General features: G+C 36.8%; 2 protein-coding genes across 2 annotated transcripts; one reads left to right on the forward strand and one right to left on the reverse strand.

Moving 5' to 3' along the window:
- Positions 1-4682: 4682 nt before the first annotated feature.
- Positions 4683-8832, forward strand: TMEM97 (transmembrane protein 97). Its single transcript, XM_085310751.1, has 3 exons — positions 4683-4865; positions 6485-6629; positions 7137-8832. The coding sequence occupies exons 1-3, from the start codon at positions 4743-4745 to the stop codon at positions 7385-7387; spliced, it is 519 nt and encodes a 172-aa protein (XP_085166877.1). The 5' UTR covers positions 4683-4742; the 3' UTR covers positions 7388-8832.
- A 113-nt stretch (positions 8833-8945) lies between these two features.
- Positions 8946-11642, reverse strand: IFT20 (intraflagellar transport 20). Its single transcript, XM_085310752.1, has 4 exons — positions 11371-11642; positions 10891-10976; positions 9937-10040; positions 8946-9393 (listed from the first exon to the last, which is right to left on the reverse strand). The coding sequence occupies exons 1-4, from the start codon at positions 11495-11497 to the stop codon at positions 9312-9314; spliced, it is 399 nt and encodes a 132-aa protein (XP_085166878.1). The 5' UTR covers positions 11498-11642; the 3' UTR covers positions 8946-9311.
- Positions 11643-11673: the final 31 nt, after the last annotated feature.

Consider the following 11673-nt stretch of genomic DNA (forward strand, 5'->3'; position numbering starts at 1 on the left):
TACAAAAAGATAGACATACCTTTTGATATTGAGCCATTCCTGAAGATTTGGGGTTTTCTAAGACTAAGGAATACAGAAAACTTGACTGCGACCAATCATGAAGTCACATCAGATGACAGTGACCACATTAAGTGAGCGTGTCACCTGATGATCAAATCCTATAAATAGCTTCTCACTAGAGCTGTGATGGTGATGTGTGCTGTTCTAAAATCAAATRTTGTGAGTAGAGAGAATGAGTTTGTGACTAGGAGAGACTAAACTTCTGTTTCCTTACCCAGTATAAATATATATATATATTTAATCTATTTTTATTAGAAGTTTTTCTGCTCTTTCTTACATAAAACCCCTCAGCATGCATCTTCTATGTGTGTAAATAATTCCATTTATGGGCTAATTTCAGAGATCCCTGACATCATTGCTGTATAGAGAGAAACTAGCTTGCACATTTTAGGTCTGTGAAATTTTGTGAGAATTTTTTCCTGCACTGGACAGTTGAGAAAAAAAAAAGAAAAAAGAAAAGGAAAAAAAAAAAAAAAGCACATAGGGAATTATGTTAATTGTGTTCGTGTCTTTAGGCAAAGCTGTGGAAGTCTTGAAATGTCACAGTAGTAAATAACTTTTATTACTTTTTGGCTAATTCTTTTTCTGTTGGAACACTGAATTCTGTGCATATGTATATATGAACACAAATTGAAGGCCTCTACCTCCTGGAGTATACAACTTGGTTTGTTTACCTCCACATGATTTTTTTTTTTTTTTTTTTTTTTTTTAAGTTCAGTGTGGAGACTTGAAACTTGAATGTCCCTTCCAACTTTTATATTTAAAACAAGACTAGAAAATTGAAGACTGTTTTTCACCTGTACAAAGAAATACTAAAGGGTGGTCTTAAAATTTGAGCATTGGTCTGGAGAAAAACCATGGTGTTTGTTATGGACAATTAACTGTTAAAGTTATTGTAAGTTATCTGTATTTAGCAGAGTATTTTCAACAAGAGTGATCTGAGCTGAAATTGGAGACTATTAGTAAGTTATGTTTGGAAGTTTTAACTTCAATGAAGTAATTATTTGCTGTGAAAGAGACAAACATTGAATTATTGAACAAAGATGGTGCAATATCTTTGTTTTTTATGAGGCTCCTGAGAATAAAACCAACTGAAGCATTTCAATTCACTTGAATGAGAAACGTGTTATAATTAAAAGAGCCCAAGAAGACACTGGTATGAAAGGTAAAATCTCAGAGGTTGGTCAGTTAATGTGGCACACTTGCTGGTCACTTTGTAAAATGTAGATTTGAAGTACAGTGGTGAAAACATTAAATGTGACATTTGAAAAAAGAACTGGTGTTATCTTTATTTCCTTCTTGATCTCCCACCTTGTTGTCACAATCTTGATTGAATTATGTCAAAGAATACAAGTAAAAAGAGTTTGTAATACATTGTTTTGGGTGTGGTTTTGATTTTTACACATGCACACACGTGCACACATATATGCTTGTATATACATRTATATATGATTTTTTAATGAAATATATATTTAATCTCTAAGCTCGATCCTGAATAAAGGTAAAACTTATAGATGAAATCAAGATGAGAAACTGACTTGCCCTTTATAGGGTTTTGAAAGAGATCCRTTCGTGTATAGATTGTACTTAATTTGCAAAGTTCATGTAATTTTTTTCATTATATATTCCTTCATTGTTTTCTGTACCAGTAATGCAAAAAATGCATCGTTCAGTAGTGGTGTAACAATAGGAATGAAAAAAATGTTCGTATGTTTTATGGATATGGCTTTTTTAAAGATCAGACAAATTGAACTATCTAGCAAAAGCTTCAAGATTTCACAAGAAATAAATTGATACAAAGGGAAGGACGACCTTTTCAGCATGGGTTCTCTTCCCAGTGTTAGCATGAATATTGTTTGTTACTCATGTATACATGCCTCTTCTTCAAAGACTTCATACTATTATGAGCTAAATTAACAACTTTTAGAACTGGTGATGGTGATGTCATTATTGTTTCATGGTTGTCTCATACTGAACTGATTTCCATTAGTTCACTGMCATTTTTCAGTCTGCTCATTTGATTCTCCTTCAGCATAAGACTGCAGTAAAAATGAGGACTTTATTTGTGGGCTCTTCTCTTTCTGACACATAACTTTGTAAATATATTAGCACATAGTACTACAATTAGCAAAGTCCACTTTTTGCATCAGTGTATTTTTGGGGCTAATTGTGTGATTTCCGTGAGTTAATCTCGTTCATAAACATGCAAAGAACAAAATGTCTTTTAGACATTTTCCTTTCAGAGTGTTTTGATACAGATGTGGGCAAGACACTTTGCAGAATGAGTGTATGTAATTAAAATTGAATGCGTACATATATAAAGAACATAACTGTAGTCTCTGCTGTATTTTACATTTTTTAATGTAAATGAACTACAGTGGAAGTGAGAGCTCATAAAAGCCATCTCTGACAAAGATTATTTGTTTGTAAAGTGAACGCATATATGTACAYGCATTATTACACTTAAGGTGATTAAATTTTTGTGAGGTCATATCAGAAGCTTCTTTCTTTCCTAGTAAGGTTAAAATCTAGCTTGCAGTATAGACAGCAGTTTTCAGAGCTGCATTTTAATCCTCCTTAAGCTTGCTGATATCACTGTGAAGTACATTTAAACTTACCATTGCTTATCTGTAAGCTCTCTAAATACAGCTTCTGCATCTCCTTTTATTAATTGTGCAYTGACAAGAGTACAGAAGCAGTGAGTGCAAAAAGTAACTTAAAATTGCATACAAGTTTTCAAAAAACATCCTGCTATTAGAAGGTGTAGTCCTTCTGTTTGTACGACTTGAAGGTGAGCCAGTGGAACTAAACAAGATTAGCTATGGCAAAGTCAGTTGCCAGAACCCATTTCCTGAGTTATGGTGAAATACCATTGATTGATTTATATCAATTAACTTATAAAATTACAAAGTTTTTCTCCTGCATCCTATTTATTAGTTGGGTATTTGGAATACTTGCATCCTGAGAAAGCATTTACAGCACATTGGTTGAAAAGTGTTATTTAACTAATTATCTGTACTAGACTTTATTGTTCCTTTGGCTTCTGTTCATTTGATGAAGTACAAATTATTGACATAATAAAGGTAAAGGTAAGCCTTTAAAAACATACTGAGCAACAGATGCAGCTCTGTGTTTCACATTGGAGTGATAAATTGGAGGTTAGTGAAATACCTAACTGTCTAGGCTCATTTAATGCTTCCTAATACCATTTTTGTCATAGTGATTCTTGAGTTTATGCCCCTGCAGAGGATTCAGTCTGTGTCTTGAGAAACATGCAAAGTACATAATTGACCAGTACTGTCTCTGTGTCACAGTATTATTAAATTGCCTTGAAATTCTAGCCTTGTTAGGATTAACAGAAACAGAATTTCACTTCAAAGGGCCAAATCCTCAGTGGTTATAAATCACCACATTTTCCCTTAGTGGCTTGCACCATCAGATACAACTCAGTGTTACAGATGAGCCTGGGAGAATATACTGACAAAGTTCCTAAAATTAAGAGTATTTCAGTGAAGACACTGGCACAGTTTTGGATAAATAACATCTTCAGAACAGAATTGAGATATGCATTCTCATTTGACCTGCCAGGAGTGTAYGAATACTCAGCAGACTGAACAGATTATTTTAATATTTATTCAGTAGCCGTTTTACCAATCTTCTTATTTTATTTAGTTATTTTAGTAGTAGAATATCTTGAGATCCTTGGACTCTTCATTCTTTATATATTTTAAATTCTGTCAAATACCACTTGATAGAAAATTCTKTGCATTGTACTTGTATAATCCTGCTGACCTATGATTTTTTAAGCTGTTTGCAACATTGATAAGTGGAGGAAACTGGAATCCTAGAAGATAATTGAAATATACTCTGGGTTTATGCACTGGATAACTTGTGTCCTCAGTTGGGGATGGAATCAGACGCTCTCAATTAGCTGATATACTGTAACTTGATTTGCCTTTTTAAGCTCTGTGATGAAGATAGATGAGTCTATGGAAGGCATGTTAGTACTCATAAAACCCCTCCCCCCCCTTTTTTTTTTACTTTTTTCTTACCTTGATCCTTAGTCTGTTTAAATCTTGAAAAAGCTTGATTTTTAGCCATGTTTAAATCTCATAGTCTTACTATCTGTAGAAGATAGTATGGCCTGTCAAAAATTGTTCTGCAAGAACAAGTTAATTGTTGGAATGCTTTTTTGCTAGCTATAGGACTCAGCCAAGAAATRTGAAATAAATGAGTATAAACTATGGGAAAACATGGTAACATTTTAAAGTATAACTAGCAGTTTAGCAGCTACTGAGAAGTGTATATGTCAAGTGCTTTTCAGTATTTCAGACTTAAATGATTTAGGAAGATATGTTCCATAGCAAGTCAAACACTTGGCTTGTTTTTGTTCTATTCTTTGTGTTACTTTGATGAAATACACATGCGTGCTTCTACTTGCACATAAGCAAACAGTTGTAAATTCATATTATTGCTGGAGGCTGCTTTGAATGGGAAACTTAAGATCTAAATTGTATGTCTTCCTTCTTCTACCCTCAATGTTTTAATGTATTTAAAATAGTCCTCCTGCAGCAGTACGGTGAGGCCAGGGCCGCAGAGGCTGTGGGTCTGTGCAGAGGACGCAGAGCCGCTGTGCGCGGGGATGACGGGAGTCGGGAGGGGCATGTCGGGAGCGTGCAACTATGGCTGCTCCGACTCGCCTCCTGGAGTGGGTCTTTGCTGTGTACTTTCTCTCTCATATTCCCATCACATTAATGATAGACCTGCAAGCGCTTCTGCCAGGAGCTGGTATCTACCCAGAGAGCGTAAGTAGCTGATGATGAGAATCTGCTGAGATCTTGGTTAGATTGTGATTTGCTTGCAGGCAGCTGTGCAAAGATGTAGYGACTGGTAGGTAAAAGCGATTTTGGAGGATGAGGGACATAGTTCTGTGTAAAGGTTTTGAATAGTTATAATTTTATAGATAGCCTTCAGCTTGATGTAACTGATCCTGTGCCATTTTTTCTTTTTCCTTTTTTGAAAATCTAGTRTGTAAAGAGACATAAGGAAAAAAAGGAGTAAATCTTCTAAAATAAAATAACTAAAAAAATCAACACCTCTATCTGCACTATGATTTATATTTTTTCTTCTGTAGTTATTCAGTTGGGAATTAGAATAAACCTGATTTACTGGTATACTTAGAAGCCATAAGCCTTTTTTTTTTTTTTTTTCAGATTTCTAAATCAAATGTATGTACACTGCTTCTTTCAAATTAAATTCCTACAGTAAGTGAGGCAAGCAAGAAAAATCCTGATAAATTTATAGAGTAATTTTCTCAGTGTAGTGTGTTTTTTGCAGGTAGAGGAAAGCAGAATGGAGCAATAAAATTCGTGTGCATAGGAATGTGCCAYGCTGCATTCCTGTCACATACTGTCTCTTGAATGTGACTCTGTAACCACCCTTGTAATTCAGTGCTCCTGGGTTTGGCTCATACCTCTACCAAAAATGTGAAGAGGAACTGTTACTAAAATGCAAGAGCAGGCATATCCAAATGTATTAATAACAATCTTTAGTTTGCTGATTTTTGAAAATACGCAAGACAATAAATAATCAAATAAAATAATAGATGGATAGAAGATCACAGTCAGTTCAGCTCATCATCAGAATGAGATCAGCCATAACTTTCTACTACCTTTACCTTTAGTGAGTTTGATTGTTGCCACCCAGTACGATTTTTGCATTATAGAAATCGCTTTTAATTAATAGTTAACTAGCAAATCTCAATACATGTCTTTCAGTTCAAAGTCCAACTTAAAGCCATGCTGGAATTTACATTTCCATCGTGGAAACAGATTACAACTCACTAGGCCGAAATTCTTACATCAAGCTCTTCAAGCCGCAGTAGATAGCTGTGTATTCTGAGGTGTAATGATGCACTCACATGAGCGAGCAAGGCACTGAACTCCTCTTGATTTAATGAGACCTGACTGGGGCTGCTTCTATAAGTCACACTACCTAGTTAGACACTACAAGTGTCTAAAAATATTTGCAACATTGAGCTCACCTGTCCTGGCAATAGGAGGATTTGAAAGAGGAAAATACAAGAATTCTTTCTTTATCTACTAATCTCAAAGTATGGATTTTTTGTGGGTCTCATTTTTATTTTTCTTTTTTTGGTAGATAATATAACAGTTCAGGAACTGCCTGTTATGTAAATTTAATATATACTTGAAGGAAAGGATTCATCACATTAAGGACTTCAGGAATTTAATCTCTATTAAGACAAAATTGCACCAAGACGACTCATATACTGAGATGAGATCACGTGATTTCTCCCACCGCAGAAACAGGCTTCATACAAAGAGCAGCTCAGGTTCATCATTTTTTTTCCCTGTTGCAGCTGATGTTCCGTGTATTAATCTGTTGTTTTGTTCTTTTCCTTAAGCTGACGGAGTTGTTACAGTGGTATGCAGTCACCTTTAGAGATCCAATGATGATCCAGCCCCCCGAGTGGTTTAAATCGTTTATATTTTGTGAAGCCTTCTTACAAATGCCTTTCTTTCCCATTGCAGCATATGCCTTCTTAAAAGGTTGGTATAAAAGTGGAAGAACAGTGTTATCATGTGCAGCATTTCTGTAAAACATTTGCTTTTTGTATAGCAAAGAAAGTTTATCCAGCAATCTTAAGCACCATGTGGGGTGCTATTTTCTTGCAAGTTTTATCTGAGAAAGCAGCATAGAATAAGGCCTGTCAGAAACAAAAACTGTAACTGTAGGCTCTTTTCAATGCAGTGATTTATGTGTGACCAGCACCAACACTTAACATCTGGCAAGCTACCAACATAGACAAAGTTCTGGGTCAAGTCTGTGTACTTTGTTACTTTAAAACTTTCACGATCACTGTCATTCTGAATTTCTACTAAGCTAGATCCTAATTTTCCTGGGTTGCTACTAGTATTTTTTCTACCACCTATTTACTATAACTACAGCTCAGCCTGTCACAGATGTAACAGTTAATGTTCTGTTAATTTATAAACCACTGTATTCTGCTCTTTTCAAAAATATTTCAATATTGCTTCATTTTTGCCTCAATACAGGTGGCTGCAAATGGATAAGGACTCCTGCAATTATCTACTCTAGCCATGTAGCTACAACTTTGTTTCCTATCCTTGCTCATATCCTGTTTCATGATTTCTCAAAATCTGAGCATCTGGGCCCTCAGACACAACRTGAACGCCTAATTCTCTTATCTATATATGCGCCGTATTTGCTGATTCCACTTCTGATTCTCTTTACCATGCTGTACAGCCGCCAATACAACCACGTGGAGAAAAGAAAAAAGAAGTAAATCAGCTATAAAAACTCGTACTTGTTTATTAGAGCCTATGCTGACTTGGTCCTTTGGGACAAACATCTGCCTAATATTGTCAACTGCCACAGCTCTTACCCAAGCATCAGACTCCTGCAAGAAAAGTTTGAATTTCCTTGAGCTTACAGCTCTACTCTAATCAGAAACAGCTTTGGTGGAAGCCTCTATTAGCAATTCCATGTGGTATCTCTGCATACACAACTCAAGGGACCAAGCTCTTTTCACACTGTCCATCTTGAGTGGCACATCTGTATTAGGAAATAAACCTTTACCACTGTGGTATGTAATTGTATACTGGGAGGTGTGAGAGGGAATTGCACCTGATATTTGTTCTCCATTCAGCTAGTCTTTTTCCAAGATGATGTTATAAAGCTACTTAAGAAACCTCTCTTCTAAGAMCACATTGTGCCAACTCCGTAAGTGATCACACACAAATATGCAACACTTCCATAAAACAATCTTTCTCAGTCCTTCCAAAAAGCAGAATCTCACCTTGCTTTCCTCAGCTCAAATTTTGATTAACTGTAAATGTCTGGTTAGTGAAACATATGCCAAAATCTGGATTTCTGAATGCTTAAAATTAACTTAGTTTGACAAAGAGGCACACTTCTTCCCAAAGGATTCTGAAGAACTTCAGCATTTGTAAGCTACTTGCTTCCAATGAAATCACTGCTACTATGGAAATAAATAACTAAATATATCTGAATGAGCATTTCATTTAAATCTCGTGGGAATGACTAAAAGGAACTCAAAATGACCGTAAGATCTTACCTAGCCCATACAGAAAATGTTGCATTAGACTTTGAAGTTACAGCAATTAAAACCTACTTACTGGTAGAGATTGTTGTTGTTGTTCTCAGTCTGATCTGTAAAATTCAACCTTGGAGATTTGTTTAAAATTTTAGAGGTCAAAGAATAGGCTTTTCAGTCACTGCCTATATATTTCAGGACTTAATTGGTGTATAATTTAAAGCTTCTACAGGCTTTGAAAGGCCAACATTTCCATATTTAGTTGCCTAAAGACATGCATAAAACACATCTATTGGCACTTCAACATAAGGCTTGATTTTAATATCAGATGCTAAGTGCTTGCAGCACTGTAAAATATGGGCATTCCATTTTTAAATGTCACGTTCATACTTATAGTTTATTTATACCCCTTATGTCACAGTATGCTTGGAATGGTTTGTTTCATCAGTTTTAAGTTATATTCTTAAAATATTCAAAAAAGCATTTTAGTCTAGTATTAGTAGCTGTATGGACATTGAACGTCAGATGCAATTTAATCTTAATTCTGCTGTGTTTTCTACTTTTTTCATTTGTAATTGATCAATTCTGTTACTAAGTTTGTCCTTGTTTTCTTTTAAACTGTGTAGCAAAAGAAAATCTGATCAATATAGATAAAAATTACTGCTGCTTCTCTCTGTTGTTGTTGAGTCTTTATAAAGATGAAAATACTATATATTGAAAATTCATTRTGAGTATGCAGGAAGTTGTAAACTCTTAAGAGCAGAAATAACTTAGCAGAAGCAACTAATTTTGGTATATCCAGAAGGTCTGAAAACAATAATTTATTTCCTGATTTCTTCAACAGAGCTGTACACCTCAAAAAAGTGAGAGACATAACATAGCAGCAATAGTGTTAACTCAATTATAATCTGAATTAGAACTACTGACTGTACAAAGTTTTACAAAATTAAAGGACAAAACTGTCTTTATTTACATCTGTTAGAAAGCTCTCCTTATTGCCACTTTTAGTGTAAATTCATATTGCATTAAAAAACATTTTCATTTATACAAGCCATCCATTCATACACAATGAAAAATTGCATATTTTTGAAAGCCTCAGAATCCTAGAATGTTCATGTTTCCAGGTCAGTATGTTGTTTTATCTTGAAACCCTCTATTTCTGAAAAATGAATTGGTCAATGAATTCGTGCTGGTCAGCTTCTATTTTACACAGAGTCTCATACTCTATTCGGTATCTGAAAGAGAAAAAAAAARGTTAGAAGCTACATTCAAATCCTAAATCCAACATTCTATTTAGATGATTTAGTTCTCTCTTCATGGGTCTGTTGTGAAGGAAATCTAGGCTAAGCATGTAGTCATTTTTAAAGCAGTGGTTACATCAGTTAGACATTGCAGTTCTAAAGTACCTACAAAAATCTGGACAAACAGCACTGGACAAATAGAAACTTTATTAGTTTCTTCAGCTGCATAATCTCATGCCCTGTTTAGCCACAAAAACATTAGAAATGAGGCTTCCTGTAAGAGTGGTAAACAGGGCCTTAAGTTAAACACAGAATTATGCCACTGCATCATTCCATGCATGCTTTGTATAGGAGGATATATCTTAGCTACAGATGGACTGTTTGAACAGGCTTGAAGACTGTCCTCCTGCAGGCAAGCACAGATAATAAATTGAGTATACAGTTTACAAAATTGAGCCGAGTTTGTCATGTATGATATGCTACTTCATTTTCAAAATATGAAATCAATGCACCAAAAAAGCATTTAATAAGACTTACCTTTCTAACTGCATCTTTTTCTCAGCTATTAAAGCCTGAAGTTGCTGTTCCTGAGCTTCTCTTTGCTTTGCTATAGACTTCAGCAAATTTCGTGCACCAATGGCCTGTCAAAACAGGATTAGCAGGGGTGTAGTTGTAGCAGGAGCTTTGTTATTTTTAAACACTTTCATTACTRTCAGATTGATTTTGAAGTGTTTTAGGCATGTTAACAACAGAAGAGGATATCATCTTGATACTGAGTGTTTGGTGGAACAGGCAGAGAACCCCATAGCAGCTGTGCAGATTAAAGCATTTTAGGCTTCCTTCAAACTTCAAGTGTTCATAACAGCCTGACAGGAAAGCTACCAACTCTTCTGGAAATACAAACTGATCATTGGTTACTAGTATTACAGACAGACAAGYTCTGGTTACATTTTGTCTAGAACAAATGATGAAAAAACAACCACTTACACTTGTGCTAAACATTCATTTTTATATTTGCAGTAATATGCGGGAAAAACAGTCTTGGTGACATGCAGAAATACACACACACACAAAAAAAATTTCAGAGGTAGTTATGGAGATATGTATTGATTTGGTCTTTGGACAGCCTCTTTCTTCTTCCTCATGAGGCTTCTCATGAACTAAGTTCAAAATGTAGACAGACTGATTGGAAAGAATTTTCTGTTTACATGCAACATATTAATAAGCTCCAACAGTAGGACCATTAAATGCAGGAGTAATGTGATACTCTGAGTGTGCTTATAAAAGTTTTCCAACGGTTACTATCATTTCTTTGGAGCCTCCGTGTTCTGGTATCTGACAGGCAGGGAGATATTAACTACCATGGAAAATCTCTGCATGATGCTGACAAAAAATTTTGTACTGTGAAAGTAGGAAAAAAGGGAGCAGGATTTTCATGCACTGCACAGGGTAGAGTACACTACAAGGCACATTACATTAATTGCACAGTACCTTCATCTTCTCACTTTCAGCAGCTTTTGCTAGTTGATCAACAAGTTCAATTAAGCTACCCACTATTTTTTGAAATTCTACTACTTCTGCAAAGAAAAAAAAATGTCAATAGCCATCAAAACAACACTGAGTAAGATTAATACTTGTACTACAGGCTTTGATTTTCAGCTGTGACTTCTTAGTCCTTTGAGTTTACTCTAAGCAGGTGCATTTTAGCATTTTTCCTCCATACCAGACAGAATATAAAGGGGGAAAGAAAGGGGAAAAGCCCTTAAACGCCAATGGGATGTGTCACTGTCCTTTACACCACAGCCTGCTTAGTATTTTGCCAATTCAAGGCATCTTTGTAATCTGCCTACTCCAGGACCACTGTCTGGAGGCTGCGGGCCCCGACGCGGCGCCGTTAAGCGACCCCGGCAACAAACTGCCTCGGCGGAGCCCCACGGAGGCCGGGCCCGGCCCCGGCGCGGCAGCACTTACTGTCCACGAAGGCGCCGCACTCCTCGCGGAGCTGCGCCGTCTGCTCGGCCACACCGGGCTCCAGCACGCGGAGCTTGTTGAGCTCGTCGAAGTGCAGCCCGGCCTGCCGCAGAGCGTCGCGGGCCATAGTATCCCCGCTGCCGCTGCCTGGCGAGCGCCCGGCCGGCAGCGCCGCTCCGCTCCGCACCGCGGCTGCCACGGCGACAGGCCGTGCCGTGCCACGGCGGGGGGTACGCGGCGCCGGGCCGTCCCCCGGCACGCCGGGAGCTGTAGTCCCGGCCGAGCGCGCCGCCCGCCGGGAGC

This window comes from Rhea americana, unplaced genomic scaffold (assembly GCF_003343005.1).
Source record: "Rhea americana isolate MKP2758 unplaced genomic scaffold, rheAme1 scaffold_325, whole genome shotgun sequence".
NCBI lineage: Eukaryota > Metazoa > Chordata > Aves > Rheiformes > Rheidae > Rhea > Rhea americana.